Source organism: Ptychodera flava, unplaced genomic scaffold (genome assembly GCF_041260155.1).
Source record: "Ptychodera flava strain L36383 unplaced genomic scaffold, AS_Pfla_20210202 Scaffold_33__1_contigs__length_2856901_pilon, whole genome shotgun sequence".
Taxonomy (NCBI): domain Eukaryota; kingdom Metazoa; phylum Hemichordata; class Enteropneusta; family Ptychoderidae; genus Ptychodera; species Ptychodera flava.
Window position 1 is genome coordinate 2423626 of NW_027248355.1, and position 16980 is coordinate 2440605.

A 16980-nucleotide genomic window follows, 5' to 3' on the forward strand; every position below is an offset into this window, starting at 1 on the left:
AAGTAGTAGATCGGAGAAGAATTGTAAGAGTTTGAGAGTCCGTACATCTGTTCCCAAGGCGCATTCTTCCTTAAGAAATAACCTCAACACTTTGATTTCACTTTAGACAGAAGTCGTAGGTGCACTGTCTATTTTTATCATCTCCATATTAAGGGGTGATCGAGCCACTAAATTTTTTACCAACAATTTTCGTTATTTTATTAATTATATTATTGATTTTTGTTCGCTATTTTTCCGCTGAAAGTGTGCATAAGAATTTAAATTATCACTTCTCAGGCCTTCCAAAACAACAGTTAAAGCTGTTGCAAACTTAAAAGTAATGACCACGCCTTATCAATACTTTGTAGGATTATTTAGATTTCCAATCCAACAATTTTGTTTATTTTCACATACATTATTGTTCAGATATTGCACATTATATGAATCAAATAAAAATATGGGGTCACGAGCCTATTTACATGCTACATCGCTTAACATCACCCACTCCCCATATGTGAAATAAAAAAAATCACAATATGAAGAGAAATATGTCCTGTTCAAATTATTTTGTTGGTATTTTTAAATACTTTGTAAATATATCTACAAACATTTAAAACGTACAACTCAACGATAGTATAATTAATCATTCAATGATCACTGACCACGTCCACTTTCATGCCAAAAGCTCAGACAATATGTTGTATGAAGATAGGTTTCCATCAAAACCACGGTGTAATTTTAACAGTAAACACGGTCCCGTACAGTGGACGCTCGCGTCGTATAGTGCGCGTTCTAATGTTTGAAGCTATGATGAGGTAGCAAATGACTCGATCACCCTGAAGAACTTTCAGATATTTCATAAAGATTTTCAATGATATAAAAGCGCCCTCTTTCGAAATTGGGAGGTGTTTTGACATGGGGATAAGTTTCCAGGATTTATGATGGTTCAAATTCGTCTTTGTTATTTTAAAACACCGGTACCGGTAACAATGCCTGATTGTAATATCATATACAATGACAGTACACGAAATTACCCGCTATTCCCTTTGATTTGAATCACTGAAGCTTACTTTCATATTTTTCTCAATCCTTCATATAAGCAATAATGTGAAGCTGTAGAATAATTGTTAAATAAGGTATAGTAAAAGTACGATTAGATATTTCAGTGAAAGTTTCCAAATTAGCATTAAACAACCACATTGTTCAGGTACTTCAAATGCTATACTTTTGGGCAGCAAGTTATTACGAAGTCAGGTTGAAGGGGTCAGGAAACTTAGCACGCAAATTTATTTTGTCATTTCTATTGGAAAAAATCGATATCATTTCTTCAAACTTTTTAGAACTAGTCTGTGACTTTGTCTACACGTGAGAGACATGGTAGACTTCACTGCGGAATATCCGAGGGTTCAAATCATAATGAATTCTGGGAAATCTACAGTACTGTGATATTATGACGATCAAATATTCTCGTATCATGGTTTTGTTTTTAAGTGAGGACTTGCAAGTAGAAAAAAGACCATATCAAAATGTACAATGGACAGAGTTAGAAGATAGAGGCACATGCGGAATCCATTAAGAAAAAAACAAGTTCCAATAATGTAGTAAAACATCGCAAAGGTCATCGATTCACGTTCCCCAAATTATTTAGAATTAAAAACATGATCCCAATTCCAGTCTTCAGGTTCGGTTCAAAGCCACTCCCAGTTTCAAAATAAATTTCCATGTATGATAAAAATCTCTCCCTTTTTTGCATAAGAGTTGTTCTGATTCTATCAACAAAAGGTGCGACCATAATAGGAATTGGATGATAACTTAGGTAGATTGTTATGTCGCTTATTTGCAGAGTAATACCGCCCTCTGTCACCATTCCCAGTAGAGTGTAGAGACGCCCAGTTGATCAAGCAAGATGTACTATTTGGCTAGCTGTGTCAAAACCACTCAAAAACTGCACAAAATTTATATTTTATGATGACAAACACTCCGTCAATTTCACTACAGAAAATCCAGATGTTTCGTAAATGTAGTCCAAGAGAAAAACTGAAATCATATAATTATCTGGAAAATCCGAGTCCAGACTGAGGATTCCTCCAGCCAGCGACAGACCGTCATGAATAACTTGCAGAGCCTTGGGTACTTTTTCAACGTCTCGAAATCTGTGGTAATTGTCCTTCGTGAGTAGCGTAGACCCTAGTTCGGAAAGATAAGGAAAAAGGATTATTACACTACAGTATGTATATAATGGTGTTGGTGAGAAATGAAGCCTTGGATTCTGATTCGCCTATTTGAATCGATATAGTGTTATAACTTTCTTGAAAAAAAACCCAACCAACCAAACAGATAGTCTGGTTCCCTGACCCATTTCCCCGGTAGAGGGCGTGGGGAAATATAGGGTCAGGTACCGGCTAATGTAAACATGGACGCTATTGGGTTAAAATAAAACAAGCTGTGATTGGATGAGTAACACTTGTAACTTTTTCTCATCTTTCTTGGGTTTCGCACTTTCAGGCTCACTTGACACCAACTTCTTGTTTGTACCACAAAGCCGTGGAGGTAGAAAGAAAGACTTTCTACCTCCATGATTTAGCCACTGTGATTTAGCACACCTCTTTGGCTAATACTTTTAGAATGTCGACATGATGCCTGGCATTTTTCACGAAATTCGGACACCATTCTATCCATCGAAATCAATCGTCCGTTCACAATTCCAACAAAGTTTGCTTTCAATTAGCTGTGATATCGCAGCAGTACTTGTGGCGTGTATCGAACGTGCTCGGGTCATTGGGGTCACGCCACAGTCGGCGATGACCTCAATGACCCTAGCGCGTTCGATACACGCAACAAGTACTGCTGCGATATCACAGCCAGCCTTCAATCACCTCTATTTCCCCGTACTTCTGGATTAATCCTTTCAGTGTATGTTTCCTGTCTCGTGTGCCAATGTTTTTGGTTCGGATACCAGTGTTCGAACATAATTCTGATCCAGTCGAATTTTGACCGGCGTTTTCATGGTAGTAGCCATATTTGTTGTAGCATGTTCTGTCAGGTGACTAACCTCCGCCATCTTGAACAAAATTCTGTTCAAGATGGCTACCCGGTACCTGACCCTATATTTCCCCACGCCCTCTACCGGGGAAATGGGTCAGGGAACCAGACAACCAAACAGACAAACATAATTCTTTGTCTCGTGTTTAACCACCCTCTCTTGGGGTGAGCTGCTTGTAACAAGCTTCATACGATAGAGGGCAGCCATCAACGTCCGCTCAGTGCTAGGATTGCGACCTACGAGGACAAAAATTAACGGATATGAACGCACATTTTTGTGTAAGTGTTACTACAGTAAACTAGGACTGTCAAAGCATCTGACCGTTCTGTTGCTCTGTGAAGCCAATAAGAAAAGCTGTGCACAACATGTTTGTTTCCCATCCCCGCGCGCGCGCCAAACTAGGCCTGCTGCGTCAGCATCTTACCGCGAGTGATTAAAAGAATTGCATTTGACAACGCATCACCGTGAACAGACGTGCGCAAGATAGAAAATGTAGATCGGGTTCTGCGCCTGAATACCTGACTACACTCATCGAACGTAGTAACCCTTCCAGATCTCTCCGTTCAGGAGATGTTTTTTCTCAAAATTCCCCGGATACGACACAAGTTCTATGGCGATCGTTCATTTCAACATTCTGCGTTGTGGCATGGTCATATTCGTTCTGCATCAAGTACTTAAGTTTTCAAATCAAGACTCAGAGAACTGCTTTTCTGAGAAAGCTTAACGCATGTGATCCTGTGTAAAACGCCGGCGAACATTTTGATGCATACCGGGCGCTATATAAATTTATAATCGTCTCATAATTTATTATATGTTACAGCCCGAATGTGGGACTGTATGCCCGAGGGTAGGTGACCATTTGCACGACGCAAGGAGGGCAAATGGTCTCCTGCCTCGAGGTTACACAGTCACTTGTTTGGGCTATAGTATTTTTATTACATGCCTCTCTTACACAGTTTTCGGTCAAAATATTTATTTTTATTAGCAAATTTAATGGCAAAATACTGTATATCCGTCTTAGACGAAAATCCGTTAAAAATGAATCGATTTTCATCACCGAGTGGCGCATTGATATATTTACACTACTGTTATGCGGTTTATCATTTTTTTATGCAAACTGTTCCTAAAATAGGATTTCCCATGCAAAATATGAAATTTTAACATTTTTACATCCAAAAGTCGTCAAGTTGAATATAATTCAGGTTCACTTTCAGGCCCGCGACGTCATTGACGAGTTACAATTGGATCCTATGGAGCGCGTGATATGCGATATACGAGGCACGTCATAAATACATTATATTGCCCGATACTAAGTAGTGAACCCATCCAATCTTCTTTCTGCCTGTCACAGCAACCCGTGCATGTTAATTTGCCTGTTTTGTTTTCATGTCGGCGGAAGAATCTTAAGATATTTGAGCAAAGACAAGGAACAAATAAATAAATGAAACGTTTAAAAGAAACGGAAAGAATTCAGATCAGGTAAAATTGAAGCATCGTATTAGCAAAGGCGTTATGACCAGAAACAAAGACTTTTCACCTTTTTATTTCAATTGGGTGTTGCATATTATTGTAGATAGTTCGACCGGTAGAATAATGCATTGGCAGACTGAATGAGCGATCTAGATAGTGGAATAATGTTCAACAAGAAATACGCAAGTTACCCGGTATTCTGACAATTTTAATAAGTGCTTTCAAGACTCGTCTGTTCATCAGAACATATCAGCCTCACTGCTGTGACTCTGTAGAGGGCCACTTAACACTAATCCATGTTGGACTTGCGCTTGATATCGATTTGATTGATAAATTGATTGATTGATTGATTGATTTTTGTAGGACTGATGACGACTACAAAAGCTTAAATTTAGGTTTATACATTACCTGTTGGTGGAAATTCAGCCGTAGGTTGTATGAGTCTCAATTGCCTCTTCGTAATAATATCGATTACTGTTTTGTCACCGACCCCTGGGGGTAGAATATAGCGAACTTGGAGACCAATGTCAGATAAACGCCTCTCGGCGCTGACGATTGAAAGTCTTATAGCATTTGAGTACTGTATTTCCCAGTGACCAGGTGACATCGGTCCGTCACATCGAATCCCAATTTCATACTTTGTACTCCACTCTTTAACAAGATCCGGGTGTTCTTCTGCAAAGTCACCATACACGAACAAGGTCAAGGGCACATCAATGTGGTATGCTTCTATTGTAGTGATCAGTTTTCGTGCTCTTTTTGCGTTCATTCCCACTTGAATTACAATAGATACAACGCGCTTGTTGTCAGCCTTTGGTAAACAGCCTTTGATAACGCTTCCCATTGCACCGGGCGTATCGCTTGGAACCTGGAACAAAGAAGAAATAAAAAAATTATTGACTGTCGTCAAAATTCCCCTGTAGACCTTTACCATCTAGCAGTGAAAAGGAAAGCCTACAACATTGTCAACGATTCTGATCACCCTCTTCATGGTTACTTCCAGAAGCTCCCGTCAGGGAGACGTTATCGGGTCCCTCATGCAAAGAAAAAGCTCTTCAAAAAAGTCATTTCTTCCATCAGCAGTTTTTAAACTAAAACTTGATGTCATTGTTTTAAACTTCCAGTTGGTCCTTAGTTGTTTCCGTCTGTTTCAATTTTTGTATCTATGTCGCTACTTTGTGTGTTTTTAACCATTTCAATGTGTAATAGCGTCCCTTATTATAGATTTCTCTTGCCAGTTGTACTTTTTTAAATATGATGAGCCTGAAGGCAAATTTCTGCATGATTTTTATGGATAATAAAGTAAATGAATTGAATAAAGTAGAGTGCGGCGCCTTGTTTCACTGCGGTATGCGCAAATCTTAACAATAACACATGTTATTATCCAAGACTTTGAGCACTCGTCGACATCATGGTTTTGCCATTTTTATGGACCTGTCTTAAAAAGTTTGTTTTATTGTATTAATGTATAACATTACCGGCCAATAGTGTCCAGTATATTATAGAGGCTTTTAGAGTTACGCATTTTCCCTAATGAGAGCAATCATCATGGAGCCAATCAACACAAGTTTACCGGAAATATCAGAAATTAATCAATGTATCGACCATGGAATACTCGTGACATAATGACGGTATCCATTCGTAGTGACACCGTCATTACGTCACTCGTATCTTTAATTCGCTGAACCACAGAGTAACATAGACAGAGTAGCAACACTTGCATGCCTTTTGTTCCATGGTCGTCTCGGTAGACTATCGGCTTTTCATATTAAAATGAGCTCCAAAGGTGTTAAACTTTTTGGAGGCTTTGTTTGTGGTTGATGATTACACGAGATTATGCGAAAAATACGACGAGATGGCATCGTACTGCCAGTCGCGTAGCAACCATAGTTACTTTGTGAGCTCTCAGGCCAGAAACACTGCTTCACGCCAATCAAAACATAACACGGCAGCAGTTTCATAAACATGTCCTTCCTTGACGCACGTGTAAAAGAGGGTACGACTGACCGTAAACCATTGAGTAAAACAAGACAGTATCGATAAAATACTTTAAAATTTGGTTCAAACACACTCATTATATATTCATAAAAATATGAAGGAATTTTTAAAACGGTAAAACTCATTTTCCTGAAGCTCAAAACACTCCCGTTTTCGCCAGCACGTCAATTCTGCTCAGCACCACACGACAACAACAATACAAACTTTGCCGAACATACTTTCGCTTAACAATTGGCGAAAATCCGAAAACTACCAAAGGATTCATGGTCGGCACTCTTCGGAAAAGAGAGGCGAGAGCAACCTGAGGCGAGGCGAACATGGATGGGTTACGTAACCGCTTCACGCCTTAAACAATACCCGTTGCCACTCTATCTATCTTTCTCTATGGCTGAACGAAGAAAATATCAACAACAACGTGTATATAGTCCCACGGAATATTTCTCTTTGATGTCATCGTGTAGGAGTGTGTGTTTTTTGTCTTGTTTTTGTTAGTTTTGTTTTTGGTGGGGAGCCGTAAAACTTCGAGTCGTCATTGCTGCTTGTTACGCTATATTATCGTACGTGTCCTACCTTGGGTGGGTTTACACTGTCGAAATCATTAAATTGCTTTGTTTCTGCAGACCATGTGATGATATTGGACACTTGTGTAGCCACTTCCTTTGTAATACGCGATTTTTCTGCGGCTGTCTCGCCAGTTGGTTGACCAGGGTGATATTCACCGTAAAATCTTTAATTAGAGAGATGCACATTATTGTAATTCGAGGAATTTGATCGTACATCTCATTCATCGGTGTGTCAGTGTAAGGAATACGTTCTGTAACGATTTCAATGTGTCTGCATATATGAAAACTTGATTTTCAGCACTTTCAATCATAACAAGATATTTCAAACAATCGTTTCTGGATTTAATTCCTAATTCATTGCTTCTTCTTCATTTTTTTGACAATTTGGAAAACAGCTAGCAAAATCTGAAAAAAGTAACAAAACCTATACTAGAAAAGAGTTTGTCGAATTAATCCGTCTTTTGAATGAATTTAATAAATGAATGAATGAATAAATAAATAAGTAAACAAATAAATAAATAAATAGATAAATAAATAATTTGAAAATCTGCAAAATTAAAAAAACAGCAACGAAACCTATACAAGCGGACAGTTCGTACAAGTGATCAGTTCTTTGAATTCAATCAATCAATCAATCAATCAAATAACTTAACAAATTACCAGAAGGGGAATTGATTACTCATGTCACACAGCGAAGATAGAAATGAGAAGGATATGAGAAATATTACTTATCGATCCATGCCATCGTGCCGTCTTTCAGCATCTTTCGCAGGATACCATATTCTGCGCCTTCGACGTCCAGTTTAAAGATGACATAGTCTTCCTTATTGATATTCTGTTGAATCCACTGTGATAGGTCAATCGTCGGGATTACGTCATGTTTGGACAGCTTCCTGGAACCGCCATCTTCTTTGTCGACTCCCTCAGTGTTACTGACGAAGAGACTTCCGCCACCCCATTGCATGTCTTTACCATGATTCCTCTTACCAGGAAACCAGGTCCCTTCGTTGTAGGCAGTCATGTTACCTGGTGTTAAAATGGCAAAGAAAAAGTTGTGGTTTGTGAAATTATGCGCATCAGATGAATGCGATCCTGAAATTCCAGCTTTGTAACGAACTGAAGCATACCCAGACTGAAAGATCTGTCGCTTGAGGGCGCTCTCTAAACCCCGCCTTTCTCAGTGGGAGAGGGAAACATAGAGATCGCCCTCGAGCGACGGATCTTTTAGTCGAAAACATACCGCAGTATCGCAATTTTTGGCCAGAATCTATTTGCTTTAGCGATTACACTACGGTGCTCATACCATCGCCATTTTACGTATAACTGTCTTTCTCTGCATGTCAATTTTAATATGCCTGATTGTGCAGCAGATTAGTGTCAAGGTCACAATTACCTAGACGTAATACAGAGTCTGAAAACCTTACCAAGTGCAGTTCTTTGTGTCATAATGGTCTTAAATGTATTTTGTGTCATAATGGTCACTAAGCCTATTAAAGTTACTTCAGGGATAGGCTTTGATGTGATCCTGCGAGAGGCGTCCAAATGTTAAGAATGATATCATGAACCATGAACGTGGAGCTTAAATGACCAGTGATGTTGACGTTTGAAGATTTTTTCAGCATTTTTGTTTAACAAGATTTGAGCTAATTCGGGAAAATTGGATGGGAGTAATTATTAGGAAAGCGTAACAAACTCAAAATTTTTACAAAATGATCAGTAGAATAGTGTAAAATTTGAAATATTGTTCTCATCGAACAAAACAACAAAAACACATCGATTATTTCATACTTCTTTCATTGGATTCTTTTTTTTACGAAAACAACTTTATTTTGTGTAAATGTTATAAAGAAACGAGACATAGTATTTAAAATATTTCTGATTGATGACTTTTGAGTCAGGGCACTTTTGATATGTCTCTAACTTTTAAGCGAATTTAGGACTTCACAAACACTAAATTGAGTCAGGACACATTTTAAATGACCCTGACTGACGTAACTGTAAATCAATCTAAAAACTTCATTTTGGTTGAGGCAAAGTGACAAACTGAGATTAGTACTAGTGTTTCAGTAATGAAGAAACTACAGACAAGTTCACACATTTCCATTCAAATATGAATATTGTTCATATGTTTTGAACAATATTGCATTAGATACTATCATGCACTGATACTTACTCATAACATTTCAACAGCATCGCAAATTTTGAATAAAATGATAAAGATTGTAAGAATAAATGGTTTAATAGTAGACAAATTTCTTAAAATCTTGAGAAATTGTGGCAATCCGATGATCCCAATTTAGTTCCAATCTTGTTGTTTTTGTTTTACTGTTCTACTCCCCAAAATTTGTTGAGATACACAGTATCCAGCTTGTTAACTCAGCCTGTACATGTCCAAAGTGCGTTGTTGTTATTGTTGTTGTTGTTGTTGACAAGTGAATTCTGATTCGGACTTGAATTCAAATGTAAACAATAACAGTGCATTTTACCCATACAGATCGTTTACTACCTTCTGAGGTAGAAAAAATCATATTAGCCCCCTTTCCCGCCTCAGATGGGCCGTCCGCCGTGTACATAACGAGGAAGACTCAGGACTGTGGACCGCATTAACCAAATTTCGTGTTTGAAAACGATGCACATAGCACATTTTTTCTGAACAACAATTAGTCCTAAATAGCAATGGCAAACATGGCCATCTGTGGAGCTTATACGGTATTCAGGGTCTTTCAATACGCAGCTGTGCAATGGAAATACGAGGAAAAGAGCCCTTTTATGTCCTGTTTTGTCATGCGTGTCTATTCTTGGTTGGATGTGCTATTATATTGTGTCGGTAATTTATTGCTCTTACGTAATACAAACCTTGCATTTTAATAAATGGCTATGTTTGTGTCTGGACCCTGGGGTGATTGCAAGCTTACCCTCAGACACAACAACAATCCGACGGGACTACCTGTAAATTTGACATTATTTAGAGTGCAATTAACTAAAACGTCACATTGAAGCAGAGGGATGATTTAAACTTGGGTTTCTCTGTTGATGTTTGACTTCGAATTATTTCTTTCATACCCAGGAGTCGGTACAATTGTGATACAATTGGATTGCTTTGAGTTCACTCTTTCATGACCAGCAGTGTTAATATGAAATAATTTTAATACATTTTTAATACATTGCGACTGCTTTGAGTTTTCATGTATAATTTATTAGTAAGTGTGATATATTGGTACTTAGCACAAAATACGGGCAAGCATCGATCAGGACTAGACCATTCCATATTAGGGGGCTAGATAAGAATGACAGAATACAGTTCTTCCTCCAAAGATTTCACATATTGTATATTATAATAGCCTGATCGTACACCCACCCCCCAAAAAAACTCTTTTCATATTGCTTGTCAAGCTTATAATTTTCTGCAAACGCATCTAGCCCGAGTCGAGAGAAATACTCGGTAGCCTCCTTGTGACCACTCTCTATTACGATATTATGACGCATCGGTTAATCCATACTCCTATCATACAATCGCATCATGTCGCAGAGGTCAGTTAAATGGCTCTCGACAACGGCTTTGCTCTATCAACCCCCTTTTTAGTCTGTGATATTTCTTATAACGACATGTTATAAACATTTTTCTCCCACAGTTCCTTCACCGGATTGAGGGACTGTACATCTCTCCTTACTCAACTTGTTATTGTAATTCTGAATAATTGACCCCACACTTCTATTGTTAGTTACAGTCAGTCCACAAACATTGCCTAATCACGTGGCATACATTCTAATCGCACTCTATACTAATTAATAGAAAAAGGAAGTAGTCTGTTCACGTAATTAGTAGGGCTCGTGTGCAGCGTCTCTGAAGCTGCTATCTAATTGGCTGTTATAATTGAATAATACAAATGGACTCCCTAAGTTGCTGTGAATAGTGACAATCGAAGGACACGCTGCACATCAGCATAATTAGTACGCTGCATCGAAAGTGAAATTACAGTTTTGCTTCAATTTTCCTTAGTGACAGTTTTATCAATTGACTTTCTAATCAAGAATAAACTCTGGGGTGTCCTGACATTTACTGATATTTGAAATTCAAAATGGCCGCCATCCTTGTGTCAACTCTGAAGTTGGGCAAAACACTTTGCGTCGCTTTTCAAAAACTAAGACGGAGATTTTCTATTACTCAACGGGCTGTAAAATGACCCTCTACAAGTGGTAAAAAGGTCATTTGGGAGCCTAAATATCTGCCCCTGAGGCGCGATATACTGTAAGGCATCCATTACTGTGATAGCAGAATGAAAGTAGGCAAATACATGCCTTGACTTGAAATATCACTGAGGCGATTTAAAGAAAATTGTTTGCGGTCTTTGGATTGTTGAAAAAACCTACCATGCAGCCAGGGAAAACACAGATCAAAAACACAAGTGTATTAATATAAGCTCAATCTTTGTTTGGTTTCCTTTGGAAAAATTGTATTTGGGGTTTTGAGACCGCTTGTCTCGAAACCCTATTGTAATCGTTCTGTTTTTTACTTTACTTCTTCACACACGTAAGCAAATGTCATAGCCTTGTCTGTCTGTCCGTGTGAGTGTGTGTGTGTGTGTGTGTGTGTGTCTGTCTGTCTGTCTGTCTGTCTGTTTACACGATAACTCATAAACGCCTGAAAAGATTTAAGTCAGGTTAGGAAGACAGGTACCATATGCTAACTGCAAAACTAATTAGATTTTGGTTTGTGTGGACTGCATATTAATGAACTTATGACATATCATTCTATTTTCATTACGATTTCCCTATGGAGACAGTAATGACAGTATCGACATATATTAAGAAATACTATACAAAATTTCATGAATGACAATCTCAAAACATTATAGTGATACTGTGAGTGTCATATCAATTACATGCTCATTTGCATATTTAATGAACTTTTGTACTTGGTGACATGACTCTGAATTCCTGCACAAAATTTAATGATACATGCAACAAAAATTGATCTGATATATATCTAATTGTACTTAGAAGCATCGGGCAGTGTCAAGTCAATAAGTAGCTCATTATCATATTTTATAAAGTTTTGTAATTCGTCGTATAACTCCGAAATAACTACACCAAATTTGATGAAAGCTGCAGCAGATACTGATCCGACAGATATCTAACTGTGGTGTAAAGCATTTAGTGTGTGATGCATATTGAATCAACTTGTAATTAGGTATGCAACTCTGAAATTAGCTCACCTAATTTAATGAAACCTGCTAAAGAAATTGATCTGATAAATATCCAATTGTGCTGAGAAGCATTGGGCAGTGCCAACTTAATAAATAGCTCATTTGCATATTTATGAAGTTTTGTATTTAGTCATAAAACTCCGAAATAAATGCACCAAATTTGATGAAATCTGCTGTAGAAACTGATCCGATTTAAGGTACCTTATGAAATATGCATCTATTTAATTCTGGGCTTGTAAATGGGGCCAGAGGTCTGATTTTGGGTATACATGGATAACTATTGGATAAATTTCTTTTGACTAAATGTCACCTGACTTAGATCACCTCTGACCTCAACTATACCTTTATACCTATCAACCATTAACCGTAGGTTCTACACCTTTCATATTTAGTATGATGGGAGACCTTATGAAGCAACATCCTATACCTCGCTATTTATGAGCATATCGACTTCTTGGCTAGCCAATAGAGCTATAGGTGTGATTTCTGGTACACAGGTATAACTTTTTGATAAAACTTTTAACAAAATTTCATGTGACCTCGATGACCTTTGACCTTAGAATTACGTGTATTTACCTATAAAGTGCTACACCTTCTGCATCATTGGATACCTTTTAACATCCTGTACCCTATTAAATATCCGCATATGTAATTATAGGCTAGCAAATAGAGCTAGACATCAGATGTTTTGTACACAGGGATGAATTTTGGAAAATGTTTCTAGCTTAAATGTTAGATGACCCGCGACTTCTTTGACCTCATTAATTGTGCATGTATCTCATTTTCAGTTATCCTATTTAGCTGAAGGTGTAATTTTGGTAAACGAGTATAACTAATTGACCATTTGCTCATTTTTCTTGGAAACCCTTAATTGCTGTTTTGCAGCTATATTTGTATTTGTAATAGTGTTAACATTGTGTTAGTTTTCTTAATTTTCTCTGAAAACCTACCGGTATAGGCGGGAAGCGCCCAATTGAAAAGCGTGAATAGCGCACATTAATTCCCCAGGATCATTTAACCATGGATGTAAAAAATCTATTTTTTACATCCATGATTTAACTGAGCCCTAATATTACATTAATTTTGTTTTATTACCGACAGCCATCTTCCAAGAAACTGTTGTGCATTCCTTCGTATCTGGTAAGTTAACCTACCGTCCTTATCAGCCACACCAACGGGACAGTGAAGGACATGGCCTTTCCCGCGGAAATAGGCAAAATATGGCGCCAAATCGGCGTCGATCTCGAACGAGTGAATGATGTAATCGTCTGCATCCGGGTAAGCTTCTCGGAAAAGGTTGACAGTTGAAGCAACGTTGGCTCCGCAATCAAGCAATATCTTTCTTGGTCCAGGTTTTGGTCTACATTAAGTAAACGTAAAGTTTAGTCAATAAATGAGTGAGCGAATGAATGAATGAATAAATAAATGAATGAATGAATGATCGAAAGAACGAATTAATCTTAATAAGTTAGGTAGCAAGCTAAAGAATTATTGATTAATTAATCAATTATTTAATTAAAACGCGATTACATGCTTCGGTTCATCAATTGAATAATCAATTTATAATAGCATATAGGAGAACTATGAAAAAACATGAGTGGGGAAAGATTACTATATATTATGAGAAGTGGCGTCAGAGTACTGGAAAGAGTTCCTACAAGGGAGTTATGTGCTCATGTCACAAATGCAAATTGCAGCAAACATATAACCTTCTTGAAGTGTGCGAATTCTATGATTTACTAACAAATAGACGTGGCGGGGATAAGACAAAATTTTGCAATATGCTGTTAAAAATTGCTCATGATTTGAATGGCCTATATACTGTTTCTCTACTACTACTACTACTACTACTACTACTACTACTACTACTGATAAAAGTAATGTAACATGCTTACAATATAGTTTCTGTCTGTCCATTGCTGTACCTAGGTGTAAAGGAAAGCAAGAAAACGGTAAAAATTCGCCGCGTATAAGCACAGACAAATAGAGAAACAGACTAGCAACGGGTATTGTTCAAGGCGTAAAGCGGTTACGTAACCCACCAATGTTCGCCTCGCCTCAGGTAGCTCTCGCCTCTCTCTTCAGAAGAGTGCCGACCATGCATCCTTCCGTAATTTTCGGATTTTTGCCAATTGTTAAGAGAAAGTATATTCGGCAAAGTTTGTGTTGTTGTTGTCGTGTGGTGCTGAGCGGAATTGGAGTGTTTTGAGCTTCAGGAAAGTGAGTTTTACCATTCTAAAAAATCCTCTCATATTTTATGAATATATAATGAGTGTGTTTGAACCAAATTTGAAAGTCTTTTATCGATAATGTCTGGTTTTCGTCAAGGAAGGGCATATTTATGAAACTGCTGGCGTGTTATGTTTTGATTGGCGTGAAGCAGTGCTTCTGCCCTGAGAGCTCACAAAGTACCTATGGTTGCTACGCGACTGGCAGCATGATGCCATCTCGTCGTATTTTTCGCATAATCTCGTGCAATTATCAACCACAAACAAAGTCTCCAAAACGTTTAACACCTTTGAAGCTCATTTTAATATGAAAAGGCCATAGTCTACCGAGACGACCATGGAACAAAAGGCATGCCGCGTTGCTAGTCTGTTTCTCTATTTGTCTGTGGTATAAGTGACAAAAGTTACAAATTAACGTTGAAAGTTGCTCATGATTTGCATGCACTACTATGTACTGCTTTTCTTCTTCTTCTTCTTCTTCTTCTTCTTCTACTACTACTACTACGAGCACATCTGCCACTACTACTACTTCTACTACCTCTTCTACTACTACTGATACTAGCAATGACGTATTCTTACAATGCAGTTCTTGTCTGTCCATTGCTATGCCGCGGATGTAAAGGGAAGCAAGAAAACAGAAAAATTAGAAGCAAATAGTTTTGCATATAGACTTTATGCGACAGAAAATTGGTACTTGTAATTATGTCGGATGCCAAATCGCAAACTCCATGTGAACAAAAATTAAATACAGCTATGATACTACGCCTCCACTGATATGACCATGTAATTGGTCGCTTATATTCAAATGTATGTACATGAAGGGAGCACCTCTGTCTACCACCCTTCTCTGTCTGGCTCTCACTGTCTTTCTCTGTGTCTGTCTGTCTGTCTGTCCGTCTCTCTCTCTCATATCGTCTACAAAAAAGTGCAACCAATGGCAACTTGTCCCGTTGTATAAAACCCCACCCTTTAAAACGAATCCAAAATAGACAACACTTGATAAACGCTTTTCACTCATCGACGCAGGCACCAAAAATGACTTGATCGAAAGTGACTTGTGGAATCGTAATACATTGATTTTGCTGTCGAGATCAGGTGACCCTCTCTTTGGCCCACACCTGAAGTCGAACTTAAGCCATCTGATTAACTCTGGTAAAACTATGATTTAATTTTGTTACGGGCGTATTCAAATTCTTGGCCGTACGTTTTTAGTAAACTAGCATATGATTAGATATCTCGAAATACAATTAACGGCAGATGTGCCTCAGATGCGTGCTACAATTAAGTTGCCAGGAATGGAGATAAAAGAAGGGAGACTTCAGTCCTGGGGATAAATAGTTTGGCTTGCTTCGATGACCTGCTTCAAAGTATTCACCTCATAAATATCTGAAGTTCGTTTCAACTACATAGTATTTACTTTTGGTAAACAGATGACACTGGCATATCTTTCGCCCAAGACGCAGATTCTCTTATATCTGTGTTGGTGTTGAGCGCTAGCGGGAACGTCTTTCGTTATCCTCCCATAGAGGCAAGGGTTCTCAAACAACAAATTAAAGGCGGGATTTCAATCATCAAAATAGAGAGGGTCTAAGGGAGAAAATAATCCAAACCTAAATATCAATACGCCACTACGTGATCGTGCAACTCATGATTTACTTATAGCACTCAGTGATGATACTGCCTTTAAGGCAAAGGTCTAACAAAGCCGTATAAAACATTGCAACTGATTTACCTTCGAAAAAAAGGCTGGTAAAAACAATTATTATCGCGTCGCCAATTAGGTGTGTCTGCTTTGAATGCAAATCGACTTCTTATTTAGATCCTGGTGTATTGATCATAAATATCGAATCTGCCTTTGTGTTAACGACTGATTGGTGCGTGCATTAACGTTTGTGTCAGATAATTCTCATAGGAATGTTACCTCCGTAACATGCTCTCTCTCTCTCTCTCTCTCTCTCTCTCTCTCTCTCTCTCTCTCTCTCTCTCTCTCTCTCTCTCTCTCTCTCTCTCTCTCTCCCCCCCCCCTCTCTCTCTCTCTCTCTCTCTCTCTCTCTCTCTCTCTCTCTCTCTCTCTCTCTCTCTCTCTCTCTCTCTCTCAATATTCTGTCACACGATACATAAAACCATCGTGAAAATGACCATTAATTCATTTCCGCCATAATTTAATTTAATTTCAAAATTGTTTAAAAGCGGGATCCAATATATGCATGGTCACCCATTCATTCAATATCTTTCAACACGTCAAACAATATAAGTAGCATCTCGTATCAAACAAAATTTCCTGAAAAATGGCCGACTTTGTCCCTTTAATATAAAGAAGAGTAAAGAGCTGGCTGCCACCTTGATTATTCCAAAAGAGCATCTCATACAAGCAATAAAGGGTAAGATATACTTCAGTAGTGCCTCCAACGCTCAGTCTCGACTGGTATAAAATTTAGTCTTCTTAAGCTATGGATGAGGAGTGAGGCGCCATTCTGTTACAAGATCACGGT

General features: G+C 38.2%; 1 protein-coding gene across 6 annotated transcripts in view; it reads right to left on the reverse strand.

The window, feature by feature from the left end:
* Window positions 1-340: 340 nt before the first annotated feature.
* LOC139127588 (uncharacterized) overlaps window positions 341-16980 on the reverse strand; it is a 35532-nt gene continuing 18892 nt past the window's right edge. For 3 of the 6 annotated variants that reach the window (XM_070693492.1, XM_070693494.1, XM_070693495.1), the window contains exons 3-9: window positions 15068-15091; window positions 14156-14185; window positions 13415-13620; window positions 7782-8079; window positions 7061-7217; window positions 4901-5360; window positions 341-2166 (exon numbers count right to left, since the gene is read on the reverse strand). In XM_070693492.1, the coding sequence (XP_070549593.1) occupies window positions 1943-2166; window positions 4901-5360; window positions 7061-7217; window positions 7782-8079; window positions 13415-13620; window positions 14156-14185; window positions 15068-15091 (1399 nt within the window). In that variant the 3' untranslated portion in view covers window positions 341-1942. The remainder of the gene's footprint in view (window positions 2167-4900; window positions 5361-7060; window positions 7218-7781; window positions 8080-13414; window positions 13621-14155; window positions 14186-15067; window positions 15092-16980) is intronic. The other 3 variants (XM_070693493.1, XM_070693497.1, XM_070693496.1) reach the window with 1 other exon arrangement.